General features: G+C 40.8%; 1 protein-coding gene across 1 annotated transcript in view; it reads right to left on the bottom strand.

The window, feature by feature from the left end:
• Window positions 1-468: 468 nt before the first annotated feature.
• Window positions 469-25,776, bottom strand: part of LOC104032488 (von Willebrand factor D and EGF domain-containing protein) — a 181,548-nt gene continuing 156,240 nt past the window's right edge. Inside the window, exons 26-29 of the mRNA XM_075710358.1 lie at window positions 9,562-9,657; window positions 8,196-8,291; window positions 1,126-1,223; window positions 469-594 (exon numbers count right to left, since the gene is read on the bottom strand). Coding sequence (XP_075566473.1) covers window positions 469-594; window positions 1,126-1,223; window positions 8,196-8,291; window positions 9,562-9,657 — 416 coding nt within the window. The remainder of the gene's footprint in view (window positions 595-1,125; window positions 1,224-8,195; window positions 8,292-9,561; window positions 9,658-25,776) is intronic.

Raw genomic sequence — 25,776 nt, 5'->3', positions numbered from 1 at the left:
ACAGGACCCAAAGACATGCACTGATGTGATGGTCAGGTCAAACCCAGCTGTTGGATGTCCTATAACCTTGCAAACATTTCTGGCAGTTGGACATGGCTTATTGTTTTTTTTTCTGGGGGGTGAGGATAGCATTTGCCCAACTCAATGCTTCTCAAATTCCTGCAAAAAAAGGTTTGCATGAACTGGACTTCAGTTTGCTTTGGTCAATGCCAGGAAGGAAGAAATCATTGTTTCTTCACCAGGAAATGGGAACAGCTATCGCAGCAAGAGGATACAGAGCAGGGAAGGTGCCACCTATTTTGGCTGTCATTCACCTTGGAAGGGCACAGAAGATTTAGTCCCATCAGCTCTGTTTGAGCATAGGTAGGAACACACATTTGGTAGTGGAGAAGCAAGTGTTGACAGGCACTAGGAGAGTTAATCTTGGAAAAGAGCCTCTAAGAAAGTTACTTGGAGGAGAGAAGTGGATCATTCTCTGACCAGGAGAATTCTTTCGGTGTTTTGCCACTTCTGGATAGGTCTATAGTGACGTTTAATGTATAGTTTGAGGTCAAGCTCAGCACGATGAAGTGGGCTGTCTGTGGACATCGGGAACTGGAATGGAGAAGGAATGAACAAGAGTAATTGCTGCTCGCAGACCTCCTGGGTGCAAGGCTTGCGCTTTCATGTTGCGAACAAGAAGGAAAGTTAGGAAGGGGGGTGAAAAGCAAGCGGAGGGGTGGCTGGTGGGGAGGAGCAGGTTGCCCTTGCAATTCAGAAAATCTTCCAGGCTCGGGCTGGATGGCAACCAGGTATTTTTCTCCAGGGTTTGCTGTGCAGATGATTAGTGGGTTTGGACAGGAGCACTGTATTAAGCATGACCCTAACTACCAGAATAGACGCACCTTTTGCGGGTTTTATATTTGAAGTATTAAACTGTTCCTTAAGGGGAAATTTTGTATAGAACTTGGGTACATGGTTAGTTTGGCAGCTGAGCAGTCATGAAACAGCCTTTAAACTATTTTATAACCTTATTTACATCTTTCATAAGGTTAACAAGACTTTAATCCATTTTCCTGTAAACTATTTCAGTTACATTTGGTTATTTTTGTCCTTACCATAAGAATCAATGGTTTTGGACCTTACCTTCTTTTCACATGCTGAACCAGTATAGCCACTTCTGCAAGCACAGACATTTGGTCTTACGCATCTGCTCCCAAATGGACATTGTTGCTCACAAAGTGCTACAAATGAAAGATAAAGTTCTTTAGAAACACACTTATTCTAAGTCTTGTATTTAGAAAGGGAATATTTAGATGCTTTTGAAAATGTGACAAAATACATTATGATTCTGTAGTTTCATATGACGGAGGAAAGGAAAATAGTAAAAAACCATTGAGGCATTAAAGATGGTTTGCCATAGGCTTTTTCATGCCTATGTGTCTGTTATATTTACAATTTTCTTTATTTTTTCCTTCTGTCCCCAATGATAGAGAAAGAGAAGACTGTGCCAAAGTAATCGCCTCGGCTCAGTCAGAAATTGATCAGTGCAAGGCCTAATTTTGAAAGCCAGGATACATTCTGGGCATTGATGACTGGGTCAGATTTGTGCCAAAATTTATTTTCTTTTGTTCCAATTGAAATAAAATAACAGCTGTTAAAAGATCCATTCTTGACTTGAAATTAAAAGATATGTTAAATATGTACTCCAAAAGGTGACGCTATCACAATAAATAAAAGGGAGAATTTGGTGAACTGCACACTTTACACCTCTGGAAACCAGGACATAAGAACATGTAATTTCATGGTCCCACAGAATCAGTAATGAGCTACTTATTCCAAGTAAAAAGGAATCAGAAAAACTTTTTTATTTTATCTAGAGTAGCAGTGTAGTTATAGAGGCCCATCCGTTTGAAGATATTCTGTTAATAAAAGAATCAGTGTTCTTTTCTTTAAGAGAGAAAAAAGATAATCAATTGAATTAGTCAAATTTCAGCCAGTTTTTCATCCTCATTAGCAGTTTATATTGTTATGACATTGTTTTCACGTTGAGTAAAGAGAACAGCCAATTCATAGGGCACCAATTCAAGAAGAACACACATGTCAGTATTTTAATTAGATCTCATGAGTTAAACCTTCTATAAATATTGCCAGAATATTGTATCCTAGTTACAGGGAGTCAAACTAAATGCCTTCAAAACTGGTCAGATGTGAATCAACGAGTGGCTTCTTATATTTTCTTGTGTGGCAGAGGCATATAGGAAGCTGCAAACCATGCACCATCAAGACAGATCTTAAAATAAAGTAGATGCGTCTGTGATCCAATACCATCTCCTTCATCATGCAGCAAAGTGTTCCATCAGATTTGAAAGGGTTTAATGTATTCCTGTGAGCGTTTTTTTCACAGAATATCAACTTCAACAAATTCAGGGACTGAAGGAACAAATTCCAGAATTTCAGTTTGTTAGACTTGGGTTCTGATTTTGACAGAGATTTAAGCTCATGTAAATTCTTTGTGTTACGATCTGAAGTCTGAGAGATAGATCAGGCCAAGTGACACTTCTTTAGAAAACACACAGTGGGATCCTAAGCCATCCAAATGTGTCTCAGAGTTACAGTAATTGTTATAGTGACCTTGGAAGGCCAGCGACAAGATGTTGAACAACATCTGGAATTTGTAGTGCTTTTGTTCTATCGGGTTATCATGGCAGCTAACACGCAGTGAGGAGGTTGAGAATTTGCCAGAGTAGGGAATATTAAAATCTAAATATGTATACTGAACTTTAGGCCTGACAGCTATGGGACAGAGGAGCAAAGAACCAGATTTACTGCCACTCTACACATCTTAAAAAGGAGAGCCTGTAAACAGCTTGGCAAACTGCAACTCTTACAAATACAGTCAGGTAGTGAGGGTTCATGCTGTGTCAAAACCACTGACCCGTACCATGTCCAGACCAAAAACACGCAGAGACCTGGATGTGCTGGTGACCTTTCGGTGCTCCTTTTTAAAAAGCCAGCTGTGTCAGGTGGTTATCTGCTGTAGGACTCCAGTGACCTGGAGCTAGTGACTTGCCTTCCTAATATATGAGCTACTTGATATATTTCTGCTCTTTTGAAAAGGTAAAAGTGCTGTTTTGTTGAAACAGGATTTTAAGAAGCAAACTTGGTTTTGTTAGGTGTCTGTTGCAAAACACTCCTTAAGACCCAGAATGGGCAGCTGCAAACTTCTGGATTTCTCATTCTGAGAGGGGGAGGCCCAAGTTTGAATCCTGGTTGTGGATGGGGCAGAGGAGGAATGAAATCACGCTCAAGCTAGAACAGTGTGCTCATCATCTGCTGACTGCTACTTCAGCTCCTCCATGAACTTTGAAAGAACTCAGATTTGTAACTGGAAAAAGCTTAGAGTTTCATTCACTGGAACAAAAACTTTTCCCAATAGGGGGTGCATTTCCAGCAGAAGGGGCTTCTTGTGCCCACACCAGTTTTGTTGCCCTGTAGAGGAAGCTAGAAGAGAGACAACTGTGTATGATATTACTGTTACAGAGAACTGTGTATGATATTACCATTATTCATTTGATATGAACTTGGGCTGGGGAAAAATGGAAGTTGATTCTCCTTTCAGCTTGGTAGTGGATAAAATACGAACAGGTAAGGCAAAGAGAGGTGGACTCTTCTGGAGACCCCTATAGCAGCTGGGGGTGTTCTGGTACGCATGGGCAGAAGAACAGGCATTCAGTAAGGTACCAGGCTTTTTTCTGTCTGTGGTTGCTTTGAATCTCAGTTGATGCAAACAAGGAAAAAAAAGGGAAAAGATTTCCTCCTTTTTTATCCTTTGCTACCTGCCTGTCTCTCTCTCTCGACCCACTGCTTCCTGCTGTAGTGCTCAGAAAAACAAGAGCTCAGTTAGGAGAAAAGTTAAAAACATTTTGGAGGAAAATTGGAATTGAAATCACAGAGGATAATAACATAGCTGAAGTTCAAATGAATATTTCATAAATGTATTTACAAGGGATGCTAAGCCACTAAACACTAAAAATGACACAGGCTACGTATGCTTTATCCTGTACAGATTCAGCAAAGAAAGTAATTTAATAAGCTAAGCTTATGTTCAAATTATAATCAATAAATGCCCATTACAGAACGAGATTTATCCCTGGGTGTTAAAAGAACAGAGCTATAATTTGCATGTGAACTACATTCTTTTTTAAGATTTTTCTTTTTTTAAGGCTTGAAAGGTTTACATAGGAAAGCTAGAAGAAAGCCTGTCTGAGATGTTGTTCGAGGCAGAGAGAGAGAATGAGGAAGAATGTTGAGGAAATTATAAGGCTATAAGCTTGACACTTATAACATGCAAATAAAGAGAAGATATTCTGAAGGGCAATGAGGAGCCAGTATGGGTTCAATAATATTAGAACAGAAGATAGCAGCATGAATTTTAATGATGAAGATCCTTCACAACTATAACCTTCTTATACTTTATAATTAATTATTAGAATTATACCTTGATCCTGCATTCAGAGCCTTAAACAACAGACTTATATCCCTGGCCAGAAACCTTTTGACTTTACTGGGTTGTGTTTTGGCTATTATCTGTTAGGGTAATCAGATTGCACTGTCAGGTCTCCGCTGCTTTAGTCTAATGTTTCTTTTCTAGCTCAGGAAAAACAGAGATGTGAGTTAACACTGCAGGAAGCAGGGGGAAGCCACAAGCATGGAGCTTTGGACTGGGTATCTAATATGAAATGGGGAAATGGGAAGGAAATCACTGATGAAAACATGGTGATCCTGGGATACAGTTTATGTGTTTTCAGAGAGGGATTTTTTTGTAATATTTGTGCTGCTGTCATGAAAGCTAAAAACAGAGGCAGACAGAAAATACGTTCTAATGGAGGGAGCCAAGGTATGAAGCTGATGGTTTCTATAGTTGAGACATGTTGAATATTTCAAATGACATTTTTTAACCTGTCCTCCTGAAAGGTAATTTCCCTACCTTTGCAATACAGTCTGAAACTTGACCATTATTCCTTAAACTATGACCATCAAAGTCATAGGTATTTATCAAGGATAACATATGCATTCCACTGCACACACTATTTGTTGGGACAAATGACCTATTTTATTGATTCTCTTTCAGAAGCTATTCTGTTCAGTTACAGATGAATGGGGAGCAAAACTATTCTCTTGACTGACCTCTTTATTTACAGTCTGGAAAAAGAGGACTGTTGTGTTTTATCCGTTACCAATGTCTCCTAAAAGTCTCTACTTTTACTCTTGCAAAGTTCTGCGGTGTAGTGGTAGCAAGAGACTGGTCTTACTCTTTGAAGCACTTTCAAAATACTTTAGAGATAAAATTATTCTGACTTAGACAGTGCCAATCTTCATTGCAACAGAACTGAAAATCTGTTCTAGGTTACTGTCAATGGTGTTGTCCACTGAAAGGTTGAAGCATTTTTTGACTATCACTTGTGATAGAAATCTATGCCCTTCTTTCCTGGTGAAAGTTGGCAGGTAAATCTGAGACATCAGTATTTGCACTTGTAAGTATTTAAATTAATGATTATGGACTTAAAAGTAGAGAATGTCATGTTTTGCTTTTTCTGCTTTTATAGAAGACTGAGAACAGAAGATTTGGAAAAGATTTTATTGTGACAGCTATATGTACTGCTGCCTCCAAACACCTTCTTGACATGCCCACGTAGGCTTAGGCTTTTGTGAGTTAGAAACTGCACTGATGAAGGTAATCTGTGACTTCTTACTAAAGATAAATCAAAAGTAGATGTCTAAGATGAATTGCCAGTATTTGCCCATTGTCTTTTTTGTTGGCTTAATGGCCTACTCTGGCTAGCTATCTCAGTATAGAGGACTGAAACAATTTTTTTCCTTCTGAGAAATGTCCAGAAAATAGTGGAAGTCTCTGTAGATCCTTCAGTTTGTTCACCCTACTGGATGTGCATTAGGAAGTTAATGAGGAAAAAATGGGGTTCGGTGTGGAGATGAAACCTGTATCTCCATTTCCATCTCTGCCATCTCAGTAAGGGCAGCTGCATGAATTCACAGGCTGCAAAGAATGAAGCTGGGGTTATCTAACCTCCTCCTACCCTTGAAAAAGGCCCAGAGAAACAATCCAGCCCTAACTGCTTCTGGATAGTGGAGAAGGTACAGGGATTGCTGAGAAAAGTTATCATCTGGATTGTTACTGGTAAAGTGAGATGGAATTTTTACATTATGAAATAGAAACAATTTAGATGAATAATAGGAAAAATACAAGAAGTGATAGATAATATAAATTAAGAAATTCATATACAATATGATAAACATGAGGTAATGTTTTATATAATATGTAATAAAATACATTAATATAGAATATTAAATAACATTTGAATATAATGAACAACATGTCGCTACTACTTTCTTATCTTAGAAAGTGAATGTTTTGCTCTGTTGTTCAGTTTGACAGCCAAAGTCTGTAGTTAAAGTGGTGCAAATCAAGGCCGTATTCAGCTTTGTTGTTGACACTATAGCGAAGCACAGAATTTGGGCATAGACATCCGAGCAGGAAAGGGGGTGCCGAGCACAGGGAAACCTCAGGGGCTTAAATTTGACAAGGCAGTTTTGCACAGGGAAGTAACGTGATGAACCAAACGCCTCCCTGCCAGAAACGCACTGATTCTGGCAGCGTGTGTGGATTTGGCCCGCTATGTCGTGTGCTGCTGGGAGGTGGGAAAGAGGCCAGCGTAATACAAAAGCCACAAAAAGATGTGCCCAGAGGTTGGTTACCGTCCTCTTTGCTGCTGCGAGCAGCCTGCTCACCAGTGCCAGAGCTGAGGCGAAGGTGAGCGCTTCTCTGGGCAAGGGAGGCATTCAGAGGCTTTTTATGTTTAGGCAGATAAATGCATTTTTTTCATGAGTTCTGGATTTGGGCGAATAGGCTCCCATTAAAACACAAAACCAGACCTGCTTTCAGGGGTTACACTTCTATGCGAAACTTTATACCTAACATCTGTGAGGATGAAGACTTTCTTGTTCCCCTGCTTCCTCCCTGCCCCACTGTGCATACCCTGGAGCAGCATTATAAGACCTCACCATCTGCTCTCTGACAATAGTCTTCTCTCTTTCTATTTTAAAGAACAGAAATTCCCACCACTTGGTGATTATTTGGATTTGCTGTGGGACCTAGGAGTTTCAGCCAGGTCCTTTTGGACAGAAAGCCGATTTAATTCCCCACTACACTGAAAACACGGGAAGCAACAGTAAAAACAGAGTGACTAGCAAGTGAACGGATCTGGAGCAAAGTTTCAAAGGTTAGATAGATATATAAAAAGTTGCCTAGGCTTGTGTGCCTGCACAGGACAGCAGCAATTGTTAATGACAGTAAGCCTTACTTGCCTTTCACAGGAACAAGCATGATTTGTTTATTTATTTAATAAACTGAGTCAAGAATATGTCATCAACTAATAAATAACTTTAAACATTACCATGTTTGAACTAGAAGACAGCTGGCACAAAGAAACAAGTACACAGCCATTGGGATTTAACTGACAAAAGATTTCCATAAGTAATTATGCTCTGCGAGTGTGAGAGGAAAGAAAGATTGCCCTTTAAAGGGGATAATGCCTTGATATTTTCCTCATGCCCTTTTACTGTAAAGCTAATAACATACACAAACTGAAGTGACCCTGTATGTAACAGGCAATAACAGATCTCTTCCTATTCCAGGTCTTCCAGTCCCTCCACATGCAAATACTTCCAGCTATCTCAGTGGTGAGTCTGAGCACGTAGTATTATTATTTACGGGGTCAGGCTCTTAGGTTAGGATACACAGAATTTCTTTCTGTGTTTAATGCCACCTGGGTACGCAGAATGGGCTACTCCATTTCCTTTTTTTCCTGACCCCTCTTTTTTTGCCTTGTATTTAAAATTATTTAATTTAAAAACTACTGATTTTGTCTGACAGATCGAGCTCAGCGTCCATACAAGCAAAAGATGAGTCAGGTCTCTTTCTCACGCTGATGTTGAGTCCAGAAATGCCTTTGAAAGTAATAGTGTTACTGGCAGCATAAGACAGTTGTGACAAATAAGAGGCAGAATGTAGGTGTTAATCATGTCATGGCTGACTTTTACATGTAGTATATACACTTAGTAGAAAATGTAATGAGTAAAGATCTCCGGTGCAACGTGCGTGGCTACAAAACGGTAGTAATTAAAGCAGCACTTACGGGTCTGGCACAGCATTCCTACCCATCCTCCAGAGCACTCGCAGATGTTTGGACCTATACATTCTCCACCGTTCAGACATTTCTGCAAGCAAACAGCTGAACAGATTGACATGTAACAAGTGAGAAGACGTACATGATATATCTGGATGTTCAAGATCTGCCTGAAAGAGTGACCTGCTAGGTTTTATTCCATATGGCTAATTTCTAAAGAAGTGAATGTGCTACATTCACCAGATAATCAGTGTTCAGGATTCTTTGATATTTGCTTCTTAAGAAATTTATGTTTGACGACTGTCTACTGGTGGCTTTGCTATTTCTAATGCTCAGCTCACTATCAGCTAAGAATACTCTCCATAGAGAATCAGAGAATCATAGAATCATTTAGGTTGGAAAAGACCTTTCAGATCATTGAGTCCATCCATAAACCTAACACTGCCAAGTCCACTGCTAAATATATGATATATTCATATGTTATGATATATTCATATGTGTTATATGGATATTATGTGTTCCATGTTATAAAGAAAGAGATTCTCATAGTAAAGTTTGATATGTTTATTGTGTATATTATTTCTTCTGAGATCCTGAAAGAGTGAATGCATGTTTTGGTGTATATGTGTGAGACACACAAACTTCCTTCAGAATGTCTGAATAAATTATTAATATTGTAATTTCAAAACACTGGTTCTGAAATCATATTTACTATCTGGACCAAAGGGTAAAAAGCCAATATTTTAATGTGGTTTACATACAGTAAGTCATCTCGATTATAAATTTATTCAGTTTATCTGTCAGCATCATGGTAATGAATAGCCACATAAGGAAAAATACTCCTTGAAAATATTTTAGGGTGAGAGGGTTTTTTTAATTACATTTTTATGTAACTGTAGTCAGATCTGGTAGATGAGCAACAACACATCATTCTCCAAATTATGCACCAAAATGTATCTGGTGACCTTGAGAGTATATCAGTTTGGAAGGCTTTATAGCAGGCTTTAAATAGTTCTGTATTTTGAAATATATGGCATTTCTTTGTAAAATATAACAAAATATGTGAAGCTGTTAAAACATAAAATCAATGATTCAAGTTTAATACTTTAAAAATGAATTTCCATAACAAGATGTAGAACAGACAGCTGCATGAAGCGGAACCAGGGTTCCCCTGCACAGCTTTTTTCCTTTGCAAGCATCAAATGTCTATAGCATTTTGTATTACCTGTACTTAAAACTGTTTTTCTTCAAACGGCTGAAGTAGCAAACCAGAGTCTACTCACTACATTGTTCTTTAATATTAAAAAAAGATTACAATTGATGTTGACTGTCCTAAGTAATAATAATCTGTTTGATGGGCAGTAGAGGTGCTTACGTTTATTGCAGTGCTTTCCCCTCCAACCAGATGGGCAGTCGCAGACATTTGGCCGGACACACTTCCCTCCGTTCATGCACATGGGATCACAGACACCTGCAGATACAGAGCAAAGGAAGAACATGGTAGCTGGGAAATGAGGGAAGACTTCACTAGAGACTTATTTGCTCCCTTTCAGAAGGTTCAATTGCTTGTAATTAAAAACCAGAAAAGTAATTTGGATTTCAGAATCTGAAACACAGAGGCTTGATAGCTCCCATAAATCCTTCTGGAAAACGCTGTGCCTTGTGTGGAAGCTCTTTCGGGGATGCTGCAGTAAGAGCTGCTTCACCAGAAAAACAAGAGAGGCATTAATTACAATGATTCTCAGAAAAACAAGTAAGAAATTTTCTGTGGCGGCTGTGGACGGACCAAATACTTGTTAGAGATTTCACTTCCTGATTGGAAAACATGTTCTCAGATGTTCATTTGGATAAGAAAAGACTTGAAGAGGATAGATTGGTTTGACACAATTTTGGGAATGTTTTTGTATTCAACCAAGCTTGAAGACTAAATAGATATATTCCTCCATCTCCTTTTTGCACCGTTATTTATTAAGGTACTTACCTTTTTACTTTATTCTTTCATATAAATAAGATGTGAAAGCTAAGCTGTTGTTTCAACCACAGTAAACCAGATGATTTTTGTTTGTTAGATTTCATTAGAAATCTAACTGCTAATTTTTGTGTCTCAGATTAAGTGCTGTATTTATCAATATTATTTTACAACATCCAACAGTGAAATCTCAGTGTTCTGGCAAGTCAAACATCTGCAATCCCGACCTGCTTTGATATAGGTAGATGCCATAGACAGATACCCAAAGTCCTCACCTCCTGTTTCTCCTTGCCTGTAAGTGTAGGAAGGACCCGTCAGAGGCAGTGTAGTTTAGAAACGTGGCAGTGCTGGTATGATGGGAGTGGGAATGATTTGCCTTTTAGACGGAAGAAGGCATTTGATAACTGGGTGGAAGACAATAAAGCCATGTTGCATAGCAAGTGGTTGGGCTGGAGTACGAGAGTCAAGTCACCAGGAGCCCAACAGTGAAGGTTTGAGAACACATTTGGGTCACATGGCTGCTGCCATGTTTAAAGCTTCATAGGCACAATGGGATTTCCCAGTGACTCGTTACCAACAGCGGTAATCAGCGTCAGTCTGCCCTGCTTGCGGAGCCGGGTGGCTGTTGAACACCCTGCTCTTCCTCAGCAGGGAGCAGGCTATCTGCCTCTGCAGGCACCGAGGGGGCTGGCAGCTAAAAAGTAGCTTGACAGTGCCTTTATTAGCCTTAAGGTTGTGAACGTCTTTTGGTGCATCAGCAGTAAGAACAGAACTTGAATACTAATGCTGTAGCAATTCTGATTTTCAAGCCATCACTATGTACAGGGCTCTTAAACTACCACAGCCCCCCCTCAACCTTTACTATAGAAGGTGGAATCCTGCAAAGAGCCTCAAAACAGGAATGATTCTAAAAAAAAATAGCATGCAAAAATACAGCAACTGTTATTTGCTGGGAGAATAACCTGCTGTTCCTCTCTTAGATATGATCAGGCATTTTTAGATAGGTAGAATTAGACTACCTAATTATTCCTCTGATGTATTGAAATACTGCTTTTGTGGCTTTTTGTATCCTGGTCTATCCCTTCAGTGCAGATGCTGCTGCACTGGCAGCTTTGAGCGCCACATTGCTGCTCTTGGTTGGCTGCTACATTTGCATTTTGTTCTGTGCCAAGCCTCCTGGATCCCTCAGCATAGTGACCTGCCCTCAGGCAGGTCAGACTTACCCGTGCTTATAGGGGCTGCTTGGATCCAAGCCCTTAAACTGTCGTCCTCTTTTTCCTTCTTTCCCCACCTCTCCTGATCCATGCTATAATCTCGGCCTCTGCTTACTAAGGCTAACAGGGATCTACAGTTCTTGCTGAGCTTTCAAAAAGTGCTGCAACCACTAGTTAAAACCTAGATGAGTTCAAAGTGTCATGGCAACCATAACTGAAATAATTTAATCTTTTATTTCCTCTCTTCCTTTTTCTTTCCCTTTTGATCTCACATCTCCAATAACAGACTTCTGGCCTACAATTTTATGTTGTGTTGTATTTGACTTCCTGTTTCAATTATAAAACAGCTCAGATATTCAGAATTTAGAAAAGATCACCCTAAACCATAAAATTTGGTTCTAGATTTCAAAGGACCTTATGCTTTGTGATATTCATGGACCCCAGTGTCCCCAATGCTAACCTGCTGGACCAAAATCAGTTGGAAATCTACAGATTTGATTTTGAGATCATATGAAACTTGGACAATGTCCTCCCTCCACCCCTTAAAAAGTAAAGCCAAGAAAAAGTAACTAGTAGCAATTGCTCAAGTGGGTATTTCTCCTTTTTGGTTTTGGGTTGGTTTTTTTTTTTGGTCCCTTACATTTTCTGTGTATTTTTAACCTTATACAAACAATTACATTTTAAGATATTCCTGGTTGTTTTGTACTGATAGCAGATTTTTTAAAATTGTAGAACAACAGAGTCTTCCTTCAATTACAGGGAGTCAGACTAGTGTGCTTTTTCATTAACTTTTACTTTTCAGTTTGTATATGACTGAACTTGTTCCAGCTCCATTTGCATTGTAATTCAGCAAAACTTTAAGCAACAGGTGAGGTCCAGTCTCAGTACAACGTATCAGTTCAAACTGACTTTCAACTTGGGATCTATTTCCTTCATTGTTCAGCTGCCTTACAAATGAGCAAGTAACTATGAAAATATAGCATGAATGTCCTTTCTGTGGTTTATTGTTTATGGCATCTCTCACTTCAGGGATAAATCCAAAGGAGTTCAGTTCAAAGTGAACTACAAGAAGTACTAAAGGAAGTACCAAACCTGTTCTGAACTGGAGGGGCACTTCTGACTGCTTGCCCTCTGGGGCAGATACTTTCGCTTCTTGCTAGGGAATTCACGAGCACCTTTTTGTAAATGAATGCAGTGTTATCTCTCCCCTTTTCATGTCTGATATCTTCACCTTGTTCTCCCTTTCTTTCACTTTCTTAAATACAATTCCATCTCAATACCCATCAGGCAGACTTCAACATTTGTTGATGATAACTAGTTTGGATCCTTTCTAGTCCCACTCCTTGGCCTCTGTGGAGGAGCTCCAATTTCAAAATAGCAAACAAAAAATGTTACAGCCTCTCACAGGAAAACTAAATAAATTATCAGACGCTAGGAGAGCAAATCGAATTATTGTAATCCTCCCAGGCATTGGTATGACTTTGAAAAGAGTCACATTTCTTTTTTCCCCCTCCCATTAAAAAAGGCCTGGCATCTTGACCCTAAGACAACAGTGGTTTGACAGGTTTTCCACCTGCCTTGGGGACTAACCCTAATGACACGGGTATAAACACATTTGTGTCTTCCCTTTGTTGCAGTTTGCTAGGGTATACCATTGGGGGTAGGGGGAGTCCTGTACTATCACCACATCCTAGGTGCAAACTTGCTTGCAGTCAGTATCACTAAAGCCTTAATCCTGTTCCCCTTGCTGTCAGTGTTGACATGTCCATGCTCTTCAGTAAGAACAGGAGCACAGAATGTCATATGCAATAGAGTTACTCAATTCTATAATGTGCCACAGTTCTGTAAGGCCACTGGTTGAAACTAGAAAGGACTTCCATGATCTTATGTTTTCCAAAACTGGTAAGTTAGATAAGGTAAGCCTATGTTGAAGGTGATAATGCAGGTTAAAGAAAAAGCATGATTACGTGTTGTATTTCAGGCGAGGGATGATTTTGATAAGGTAACAAGCAGCTGCAGGCATTAAGATAAAACATAGGTGTTGCACAGAATATCATACAAAATGTACGCATTTCTTCTGTGCACTGAAAGGCATTCACAAGTTGCTAAGTTTTCTGTTTCATGCAGCAGCTATTTCTCTTTGATGGCTTTAATGCATTTTGACCTCACAATCACTTAAATTTTCATGTGATCCTTTTCATAGCTTATCCCCTCTAGGCTGACTCAACCCAGTGCATTTCTTCTTGCAACTCTTTTTATCAACCTCCATGGAGCTCCATAGTTCAACTTTTCAGCCCTAACATCGACCTCCTGCTTTGTCAGCCAAAGGGAAGAATTTTCCTGCAAAATAAATATTTCCAGAGATTACAAAAATTCTAAGAAAAAAACCAACCAACACCTTAAATGTTGTGTGTAAAATCAAGCAGGTCCTCCTGGTGTAAGCAGCACCAGCGATGGACACCTATAATTCCGGTGTGTTCCTTTGCCTGCCCTTCTTGCCATTGATTTACAGTAACAGTTCTCCTAAAACATACACAGTATTAAGAAAAATAACCCTGCTATGCAAAAGCCAAAAGGGACTGGGGCCAAAGTTAAGCACTGGACATGCTTTCCTGGACCACACATGCTAGAAGCAACTGAGAGTAATCTCTTGTTCTAACAAACAGTCACAATATTAGCCAGCAGTATCTGCTGATTAGTTTACAGTGATTAAAAGAAGCCAGACATTTCCTTCAGACTCCCACTGCTTCTGTGGATTATCAGACAAAAACTTTTTAAGTTGAACCTAAGCCACCTTTTGATGCAAGTACCCCATTACACCTTTTCTTGCTAGAAGTAGATAATAATAAGTACTGAAAAGCTTGTAATTTTGTTGAAATTAGTCTTCATCACCACCCTCATAAAGTCAAAACAGAAGGAATATTAAATCAGGCTCCTAAAATCTTGACAGAAAGGGATCCTCTGCAATGTTTCAGGAATGCGCCTTGCCGCAGCTGAACACCCATGTCCTTTCCTGACAATGAGACTGCACAGACTATTTCTTTCTGAATCAAAAATTACCTGTCATCACGTATCCTGAGCCATGCTGCTGATGAGGAGACAGTGCGTCATGCTGCAGTGCTGATTAGAAGATGTAGTTTTCAAGACAACTTTTCTTTTTTTTTTATATGCCCTGTAGAAGCTGAGAAAATTGACCTGCTTCGGGATGCATTCTGCCTTTGGATGGAAGAGAGAAAATAGCCTCAGGCAGTAACATCTGTGTGGGCCAGCTAAGGTAATGCATCAGGCTATAGCTTACTGGCAAAGAACACAGGAATGCGGCCAGAAGAACACCTACTGGTAGATACATACTTCACCATATCCTTTAAGTCACCATCGCTGTGCTGTCATTTATATGTGATTCACAGGCACTGCTTTTATTTCCGGCTGGGGTTGGTTTTGGACTGACTTCTCTGTGGGTCTAGTGCATATTTCAACTTGCTCTCTCTACTGCTCTTTTGAGGAGCAGGAAGCTCAATCAGTTGCAGGTTTGGCTTTTGCATGTGTACACGCTGTTTTAATGTTGTTTTCTCCTTTCTGCTTAGTGGTTATCTTGATTTGGTGTGACAAAACCAAAGAGCTGTAGCTGGGGAGATACGACACAGTAAGGACTCAGAGCATTGGACAGATTTAAAAATAACACCGACTGGTCTTGTCAGGAAAATACAGGTGACAGAACTCAAGCTGAGAACAAAAATGAAACCAGTAGATGTGAAAGCAGTGGGGTTTGTGTTAAAACTGGCATTTCTAGCCCTTTTCCAATGTATATAGGTAATATACATCACCTACTGGTAAAACACGAAAACTGGGGAGAAGCTCTGTGCCGGGAATGGTACAATCAATGTACTGCAGCCTTGAAATAGAGGGATGTTGCTGATCTTTTTCATAGGACGAGAACTGGAAGGTCAGGTCAGCAGTTTCATGAAATAGCACGGTTCAATTGATTGACTGGAAAGAAGGTTCCCCGTCTCTCTGGATGCATTATGCATCCCAGCAGCACTGCTCAAATGAAACATTCTCCTGACTGCAGTAAGGAAACAATTGTTTGGATGCTTCTTGGCTCAAAATAAAGATTTGATCTTGCTGAATGATCTTTAATCCTTTGAAAAAATGAATCACAAAATGGGTGGGTTCTGGCCAAAAAGGATGTTTCTAACAAAGGACACCATTGTTTGGATTCTACTGCCCTGACACTAGCAGAAACTGGTCGAGGTAAAAAATGTCATTCTCCCCTTTAGAGGGTATAACTGATGCTCAACAGATCATTAGCGAGATGGATGTACCAATATATCTGCTGCTGTGAAGGTCCCAAATGCACATAGCTCTGAAAAACATGTTATGGATTCGGGACACAAGCAATTTCTAGTCCCCTTTTTTCTACTTCCAAGGGCAGTAAGGAACTAGTTTTGTCCATGCTGAGTTTTAGGCACATATGTTGTCCCAGAGTTTGATTTTCTCTGAAATTCCTCACCTATGTTGATTTGGATTTGTAAATAAAGAAATCACTTTCTCCCCAAGCTCTATCAGAGTAACCTTGGATGTGTGATCCACTGAGTGTCAGTAATTATAGCCACAGATTACATTTTAAGAAGAAGGAATATGTGTCATGCAATAAAATTGTTTGCAATTTTTGTGCAAGGTTCTTCTAAAATTTGGATCCTTATCCATATCAGGCTACCAATCATTTTGAGGTTTGCTCATCCCTATTTTTCGCTTCATGTGTCTCTGACAGAGGTGCAAAGCACTTCTTCAATAAATTACCTTTCTGAATAGTAAAAATAATCTGGTAGAAACCTCTGAGGGATGCAGTGCGGGAGAACAAATTACTACAAGACACAGAGGGAGCTGTAAATGTAATTGTGATGGGTGTGGTGACAGTTTGCATTTATAATATATTCACTTTACCACACGGCTCAAGCAGTATGAGTTAGTCTGCATGACCTAGCACACATTTCAGAAGAAAAAATGGTCTGAAAAATTGTAGACTATATAGATAGCAGTGCAATGCCAGTGCTTTGCTAATTGTGTCTGGTCTTCATTCTGATGCATACACTGATATACCTATGCAGCCTTTTAGAGTTATTAAAGCAGGAAATAAATCTAATTTAGGTATTAGTTCAGGAGAAAAATGGGAAAAACAATGAATATTGGATGGCAAAACTACTGAGATGCTAGCCTAAACTCTGAGTGTTGGTGCATGATGTACTGCATTCCTGTTTGCTCTGTCATGTCACTCTCGTCAGACAACAACATTTTCTAGCAGTTAAAGAGGATCCTGATCTCTCCATCTGTATCTCCCAAAGATTCCCTGGTAGTATGTGGTGGGCAAAATTCTTAAACCACAGGAAACTGTGGAAACCAATGAAGGATTGTCACTCCGATACATGTAGGGGACTCTCCACTCTCCTTGGACTGAAATATTTCTCCCTCTGGGTCTCCTGATCTTCATTTTGCCTATTGCTGCTTGTCAGGTGAAAATCTTTCTAGAGATACAATGGTATGATGTTTCGATAGCTGCAAAATATTTCAGCACCTTTCAGAATGAAAGCTACTATAAATAAAACAAGCATGTGCAGGTGCACATTTATATATTTGAGGAATATTCTGCTAGGAACTGTCAGATTTTGACATCATTAGCAAAACCTTTTTCTCATTTACTGATTGGTTTCAGTCTGCAACACTATTAACTTGAAAGAGACTACAGCTATACTTTATTCGCATCTTTGCAACTGTTACTATATAATTAATGTGGGGAATTTTAAAGTATACTCTCAGCACAGCTTATGTTCCCCATCTTGTTAGGGTCTTGGGTTTGGTAATATTTTCTCTTCATTGAAGAATGCTCTGTGTTTTATTAGGTCAGTGAACCATTGCAGCGTGTGTATAAATTGTTCTGTTCAGCTGCTTTCTTGTTATGCCTGAATTAGAAGTGAAAGAGGATTCTCATATACATTGTTTTCCTCTGTTGATTGTTTTTGCAGCTTCTGCGCCTGCAGTATGACCTGCCATTTAGGCACATTTTGATTGTGCTGAGTGGGCTAAGTCATGGCCTCTGCCTGATGCAATTTGGCTTATTTTCGTCTGTATGAAGGAAAAGGGATATTCAGGCTGAGTAACTGAAGAGAACTGCAGTGGCATGGGAGACGCAGTCTCAAGCCAAGAGGAAGACCAGCCACAGGCCACTGTGGTCCAGCTGATAGCCCAGCCAAAGAGCGAGGACGCTAGGTGGGAGCCCGGTCAGGGGGTTTGGAAAAGGACTGCTGTCTGCATCGGCACTGCACTAATCTGTGAGTCATCCTGTTATTATCTGCCTTAGAAAGTAAGCTGAGGCTTAATTGGGAATCGATGCTGGAGAGGATTGTCTTGCCAATGTCTTTTTGTGGATAAACAGACAACGCTAATCTCCAGAATTGTCCGTCCTCTGGGCTTGAAAAGTGGTGGATCCCATGCCCCATTGTTAAGAGACATTTTTAAAATATTTTAATTAAAAATAGACCCCCAAAAGTATTGTTTGTTAAATCAATTAGTGGCAAAAAGCACTTATCCGCACACAGAAGCCCACTGCAAAGAGAAATGCAGTAATTCAGGAATCCCTGCTCTTTTACTTTAAGTATGTGTTTGCATACAGCAGCAGATCCGACACATTTCTTTAATGCCTTTAAGATGCAAGTAAAGAAATACTGGCTCAAACCCTAGATTTTCTACTGTAGTAAAATTCATGCTGTAGTCTGTGACTGTTTTGCTTATGGAATGAATAAAAATTTAATAAGGCTTTGGGGCTTATTTAGGATATATCTTCAGTTCTTATCCAGGTATATTCTTGTTCTCTTCCTGCAAAATAAATTTAGACAACTGCATGTGCTCAAAACCCCTATTAAAATAAATGCATCAGCTACATATATATGAACAAAATGTAGCTTTTAAGAAAGGCCAACCGCTGGTTTTGTCACAGATCCTTACTAAGAGTGAGCAGAGAGGAGCACTGCTCTGAGCAGACCACAAACCAGGTTGTACCTTGAGCCACTGTCTCCCGTTTGCCTCTCTCCCTTTCTCTGGGAAGTCAGAGCTCTCCCCGTTCCCCCCAGGCAAGATGTATGGATCATGTTGTGTTCAGCTGAATGGGAAAGACAGTAGTAGCCCAGATTGTTTTTTCTTTGTATTCTGTTGTATTTCCTGCCCAAGAAAGGAAGATGACATCTAATATGAACCTATTCTGTTACATGCGCTGGAAAATCAAGCAAGAACTGAGACCAATGTTTCCTTTTCCTGTGTCTCCAGACTGTGCACCAAGCAGTCAACAAGCCAACCTATGAACCTTTCTACTTCACTTGCAAAACTAATGCTTTTAGCAGTAAGTTACAAGTCTCTCTGCTATGAGCAGCAGTTTATTTATTTCCAAACACCCACTGTCTGAGGATACTGGCCATCCAGAAATCTTAGACAAATAGTTGTTGCTTATGAGCACATCCCTGACATATGAAAAGCAAGTCTAACGCCAATGATTACTCCATCCATTTAGATATGTGGATTGTTCCCTGTTCAGTTGTGTGGGAGGGTATGCTGGACCTCTGGTTTGCAAACTGGCTGATTTTAGATGGCTTGAGTCAATCTGCCGACTCAGTGAAGATACTCCAGAGAACATATCACCCGTTGTCAGGATGATAACTCGGTGGAAGTCTAATTTGTTGAGCAGTAAAACTTCCTGCTTATGCAGCTGGCAAGGCAGAAACATTACATGGGAAGGCTGGAATATGGGAAATCAGTGACTTTCGCAATATGACATTGCTAAGCGAAAAGCTGCCTTTGAAACCCAGCGCTCACATTTCCAATTAGTTTGCCTCTAGCTCTCATGCAAGTAAAGTCCTCATGGTACCAGGAAGGAACAAGAGAGGGGGAGGGAAGAAGAGCAAGCACAGCTGGAAGAATGAGCGTGAGTTATATTGTGCACTGCGCATTGGCTATTAATCCTGCCTGCAGGAATTACTGAAATGGAGAAATAGTTATCTACTAACTTTGAGATCCAATCTGCAAAGTCCCAATGTCAGCGCGATGATTTATGTGATACAAAGTCGGCAGGATTTGGCCTGACACGATAAAATAGATGCATGCAGAAACACGGTCCCTCTGTTTTAAACCGTATGTAAACTGCAGCGCGCTGCCTGCGAGGCGAGCGGCAGGAAGGTACGCTGCCGTAAGAGGGGCCGAGGTCAGGCTGCAGATGTGCTTGGTATTCTGGAGAAGGGAGGAAGAGGATGTTCAGCACTGTTCTCTTGTGACCTTTGCTTGCTGATGAGCTCCAGAGGGAGCTGTGGCTTGCCTTTTTGCTCGGAGATGAACTCACTAGAAGCAGATAGCAACGGAGAAGGGATAAACGTGTCGTCCCATGAATTCCTCTTTTTCTCCCCTTCCCGTCACTCCAACCCTTCACAAGAAAACTGAGCTGTTATTAGCTTTCCTTTTTTAAGAGCTTTTCTACAGCAGTCCTATGAAAATACGTCTAGCAAATAAATGAAGCCCAATCTATTTTCTTTGTTTATAATTTTTATAAGGATGTAGTAGACATCAGCGTGAAGGCTGCTTTAAAGCCTCATGAACAGGAGTGATATCCCAGGATTGTTGCGGCTGTGCATTTTTTTTCAAAAGGTAATTTAAACCCACGTGCGAATAGCTTTTCTTTAGTATTAGCGCCGAGTATGTTTGTTTGATGCAAAGTCGATCCAGAAAAATATTTCATTTTGAGGTACTGCCAGTATGTGCCTCTTTCCACTCAACAAGACTGATTATATTGAAAACAATGCGTAGCAAGTGAGGATACAAGGTTGTACAATTGCTGAGGCATAACCATACATTTCACTGTCAGCCCTGACACCTGCTCATCCTGGGTGTGGGTGTCTGGTTTGCATAATCTCCAGTCAGTTATTTATCAGTAAACACACCAGGCAAAGCCTTATATTTCAGCTGGAAGCCAATCAGACCTGGTTGATTTACACGGTTTTTTGAGACCGTGTTTATTTACGTACAAAACAAACACAAACTTTCAGGCTGAATGCCTTTCTCCATGTACTAAAGAGGCAAAGAGTAAGCCCAAATGGCAAGAGCATGGTGCTGCCACTCCGTCCTGCACATTTTCAGCTGTCAGGCAGATAGTGTTAGAAATGCCAAACTGTACAGACAGGGATGGAAGTGAAAATCCTAAGTCGTGTTGCCACGTATTTAAAATAAACCAGTAGCGTGTTTGGGGTCAGTTTAGAAATAACCTGTCTTTGATTGGCTGCCATGGCTTTTAGTTTTAATTATCTCTTTCAGTTGAGAATCTGAAGCTGCCAAAAGCAAACAGAAGCTCTTGTTTGTCTGTCCATGCAGGTGAGATATTAAGAAGGAAAGAGGAATGTCTAAAAGCAGGGGAAACAATGCCAAAATATCGAAGGGGTAAGTGACCAAAAAACTGTTTGGACTTATTTTTATCTTTGCCTCTAAACACTGTTCCTACCTAATATGCCTCATAAAACAGGTATCATGACAAATATGCAATTTGTTCAGAGTATGTGAATTCTTTCTTCTGTTATTTCAATTACAGATATTAAGGTGCCTTTTTATGATACTCGTTAAGATGAAAGAAGTACTTATGAGCATTAATTACTGGAGGAGAAACAGACAACCACAACTATTCTTATTTTGTTGACTCATCACAAGGACAAATATCTGTCCCACTTGACCAGCTGCTACTTACATCTGAATCATAGAATCATAGAATCATTCAGGTTGGAAAAGATCTTTAAGATTATTGAGTCCAACCACTAACCTAGCACTGCCAAGTCCACCACTACACCGTGTCCCTAAGCACCACATCTACACAGCTTTTAAATACCTCCAGCAATGGGGACTCGACCACTTCCCTGGGCAGCCTGTTCCAATGCTTGACCACTCTTTCCGTGAAGAAATTCCTCCTAATACCCAATCTAAACCTCCCCTGGCACAACTTTGAGCCCATTTCCTCTCGTCCTGTCGCTTGTTCCTTGGGAGAAGAGACCAACACCCACCTCACTACAACCTCCTTTCAGGTAGTTGTAGAGAGCGATAAGGTCTCCCCTCAGCCTCCTCTTCTCCAGACTAAAGAACCCCAGTTCCCTCAGCCACTCCTCATAAGGCCTGTGCTCCAGACCCTTCACCAGCTTCGTTGCCCTTCTCTGGACACACTCCAGCACCTCAATGTCTTCCTTGTAGTGAGGCACCCAAAACTGGACACAGTATTTGAGGTGCGGCCTCACCAGTGTGGAGTACAGGGGGATGATCGCTTCTCTACTGCCGCTAGCCACACTATTTCTGATACAAAGTTTCTGAGCTGCAAAACACTTGGGTTCACATTATTAGGACCAACCCTAATGTATGAATTACCTCCAGGATGGGCATCCAAGTGTTTCTGGCTTCCATGACTTCACATTGCTCTATCAAAGGGGTCATCCAGAAGTGTGTTATGGTACCATGAGCCTGGAAACTGTAGCATCCCTACTGTAATCAGGGCTGTGCACGGCAAGGAATTTTCCCCTTGCTCTAACTCCATGTCAGAGCATATTAAAGCTGAAATCTAAGGGTTTACTGATGCAATTCATATCATTATTAGTAGGTTTCAGAGATAAGCATGCAAAACCCGTGTACTGCTGTGTATAAACAATGACAAAATTGAAAAGACTGCCAATTTCAAGCATTCACTGCAGGTTCAGAAAGGTAGTATTTTTGTTCAGATCCCTGTTTCTGAAAAGACTATTTCACAGTTTTTATGGTTCATGGGAAATTTCCCAAACCCACAAATATTTTCCAGAACTAAAGATCAAGAATGCGAGGCTGCTCTGCATGTAATACATGGGTGGGAAACTTCTTCAGACTTGTATTTTTAGTCTTCAGTTTACTCACTCTATCTTGATAGGTTTTATTAGGCAGGTAATAAATCCATCCAAAATTTCTAAGGTTAGAGATTCCGTGTAAGTACATAGTAAAGCTGATTTGCTGTCAGAGGTTTTTGAAACTGTGCTAGAAGTGTAAAAAGACTTAAGGACACAGCAAACTCATATTCAGAGAGCAAAGAACAAGTAAAATAATGATAAAATCCCTCACAAGAATTTGTTTTTCTCATTTTGGCTAAGCCAGCTCTGCATCTGTCATGGGGTAACCTGGCAGCGATGGGTTAGATGCCACTGAGCTATGATTTGGGCCACAGGTTCACCTCTGGCAGTTCTGAAAATGTGGTACCTGGGCCTGGTGATTTGCAAATGGGAGCTGCTGCAGTATTAAACTTCCAGACAACTTTGTTTCTAATTACAGTGTTGCTATTGTCATATATGTATTTCTTTTCCTTACTCTTTCTGTAAGGATATTACAACTCTGTGCAATTACCATGGCAAGTAATACATCCAGAATAAAATCACAAGTCTCACCCAGGGCACAGCTGGGTTCATAGAATCATAGAATCATAGAATCATAGAATGCTTTGGGTTGGCAGGGACCTTTAGACATCACCCAGCCCAGCCCCTGCAGTGCCAGGGACAGCTTTAACCAGATCAGGGTGCTCAGAGCCCTGTCTAACCTGGCCTGGGATGTTGCCAGGGATGGGGCCTCTACCACCTCTCTGGGCAACCTGGGCCAGTGCTTGACCACCCTCATTGTAAAAAACTTCTTTCTAATGTCTATTCTAAATCTATTCTTCTTTAGTTTAAACCCATTATTCCTTGTCCTGTCACAACAGGCCTTATTAAAAAGATTCTCCCCATCCTTCCTGTAGGCACCCTTTAAGTACTGGAAGGCCGCACTAAGGTCTCCCCGCAGCCTTCTCTTCTCCAGGCTGAACAATCCCAACTCTCTCAGCCTGGCCTCATAGGAGAGGTGTTCCAGCCCTCGGATCATTTTGGTGGCCCTCTTCTGGACCTGCTCCAGCAGGTCCATGTCCTTCTTGTGCTGAGGGCCTCAGAGCTGGACGCAGGGCTCCAGGTGAGGTCTCACCAGAGCAGAGCAGAGGGGCAGAATCACCTCCCTCAACCTGCTGGCCATGCTTCTTTTGATGCAGCCCAGGATACGCTTGGCTTTCTGGGCTGCAAGCGCACATTGCCGGCTCATGTCCAGCTTTTCATCCCCCAGTACCCCCAAGTCCTTCTCTGCAGGGCTGCTCTCAATCCCTTCATCCCGCAGCCTGTGCTGATACCGGGGGTTGCCCCGTCCCAGGTGCAGGACCTTGCACTTCGCCTTGTTGAACCTCATGAGGGTCACACAGGCCCACCTCTCCAGCTTGTCCGGGTCCCTTTGGATGACATCTTGTCCTCCTGGTGTGTCAACAGCACCACTCAGCTTGGTGTCATCTGCAAACTTGCTGAGGGTGCACTCGATCCCACTGTCTATGTCATTGATGAAGATGTTAAATAGCACCGGTCCCAGTATGGACCCCTGAGGGACCCCACTTGTCACCGGTCTCCATGTGGACATCGAGTCATTGACCATGACCCTCTGGATGTGACCATCCAGCCAATTCCTTATCCATCGAACAGTCCATCCATCAAACCCATATCAACCATACCCAAACCATACGTGAGGTCCTTAAGGCAAAAAGAAAAGATGCTCAAACCCAGAGAAAACCCGCTCTGTAAAACAGAAATCTACTTTTTTTTTTTTCCTGATTTATTCCTTGCCACACCCTTCTCAGGACGGTTAGCAAAAGCACTGCATGGATCATCTCCCAGCCGGGTTTCTGAGCACTCAGGCACACAGCCCATGGGGTTGGTCCCACCTCTACAGAGTCAGCAGCCCAAGGGGCCGCAGGATTATCGAAGTCTATTTGATCATTGTGTAAGTATATATATACATATATATATACACACACTGCGAGTGATACTGCAAATGAGACAGAATGAGCTACATGACATATCAGCTCTTTTTGGAAAGTAAAATGGATATTGTGGTACTTTTCATACATTTTATTTAAGAAAAAGGGGTTGGCTAGTGGAACTTTTTAATTCTCGGAATTTATTTTCCACTTTTTCATTTGTCTGTGTGTAAGTAAGTGAGGAACACATGTCCATGTATATATACTCCTAGCCTTTAAGTGTATGCCAAGTACATCAGCTGATCCCCTAATCAGGTCAATGGCTGACTGAAAATTATATAAAATCATACTTAAAAAAAGGTGTGATATGCCTTTGGCATTTGAACTCTGAGATGTATAGGACCGGGAGCAGCCTCCAACTGACGGGAGCATTAGTTTTCTCCGTTTTGTTTGTGGGGGAAGCTTTGCAGAGGTCAGCTGAGACTTACTTCTGCCGTGCGCCCTGCAGTCCTTTGCTCCAGAGGAGCGGAGAAATCTGGATGCTCTGGGAGGAGAGAGAAGCTATTTCATATGACACCAGCGATAAGGCATACAGCTCTAATAGCAACTGCTTGCTCTGAAGGGCTTGTGAATAAACTATTTCTTCCTATGGATCATACCTGTCCCATGTGCCGTTGATTGTAAGTGAGAAAAAAGAAACATTACTCAACATTTTTTACCTATTAACAATCAGTGGCCAGCAAGAGTAAGCAAATAGTAGCATTTGCCTTCTACTTAATCACATTTCTCTTCATTCCTCACAGACGTGTCCTTTCTTTAAGTTTTTATAACACTAGGCTAAATAAAACAGACTATATACCACTTATTGAAGTAGAATGGAGGTTGAGATTGGACAGAACAAAAATATTTTCATCATATCAGAACGCTTTTCTTGCAAAACATTATACCAAGGTGGGCCATAAAACCTCATAAACTTTTTCAAAGTGGAAAGAAACATGCTGTGGGTTGGTAGGAGCAGTTGGAGCATTTAGGGGAGCGCTTTGCTAGGCTGCAATCATGATCACCTCTTTTTCCTTTGATCTGTCTGGAGATGTGGTAGTATGCTTAAAGCTGGAAACAGCACTTTTCTAATGTTCTCCAACCTCAAAAACAAGTTGCCAAACATAAGGTTTTTTTCCTCCTTTCTTCCCTCCAGCTTGTTCCTGCCAGAACAGACTATTCAATTGTGTACTTTGCAGCCAGGCAGAGCTGTGCATTGTGATTCTCCCTGCTGAAGGAGAGAAGAGCTGTAGTACGGGAATTGAGAGGGCTTTTGTTGCTGGAAGGAATTTTTTACTAGCTTTTTTTCTCTGTGTGTGAGAGACATAAAGTGCTCTGGAAATGTACAGATTCTTCTTGCCAAGAATGGTTGTTTTCACGGCTCCCCTTTTGCCAATTTCAAACTGTTTAAGAAATAAAAAAAAAAAAAAAAAAAAGTTTTCACATACGTATCCTTAACTCCCTGGGTGACAGATATTGTTGAGCAATAGAGTCTGTAAAAGTGCCAAAATAACCTATTTC

The sequence above is a fragment of the Pelecanus crispus genome, chromosome 5 (genome assembly GCF_030463565.1).
Source record: "Pelecanus crispus isolate bPelCri1 chromosome 5, bPelCri1.pri, whole genome shotgun sequence".
Classification (NCBI taxonomy): Eukaryota; Metazoa; Chordata; class Aves; order Pelecaniformes; family Pelecanidae; genus Pelecanus; species Pelecanus crispus.
The sequence above is the reverse complement of the archived record's forward strand: the minus strand, read 5'-3'. Positions and strand labels throughout refer to the sequence as shown.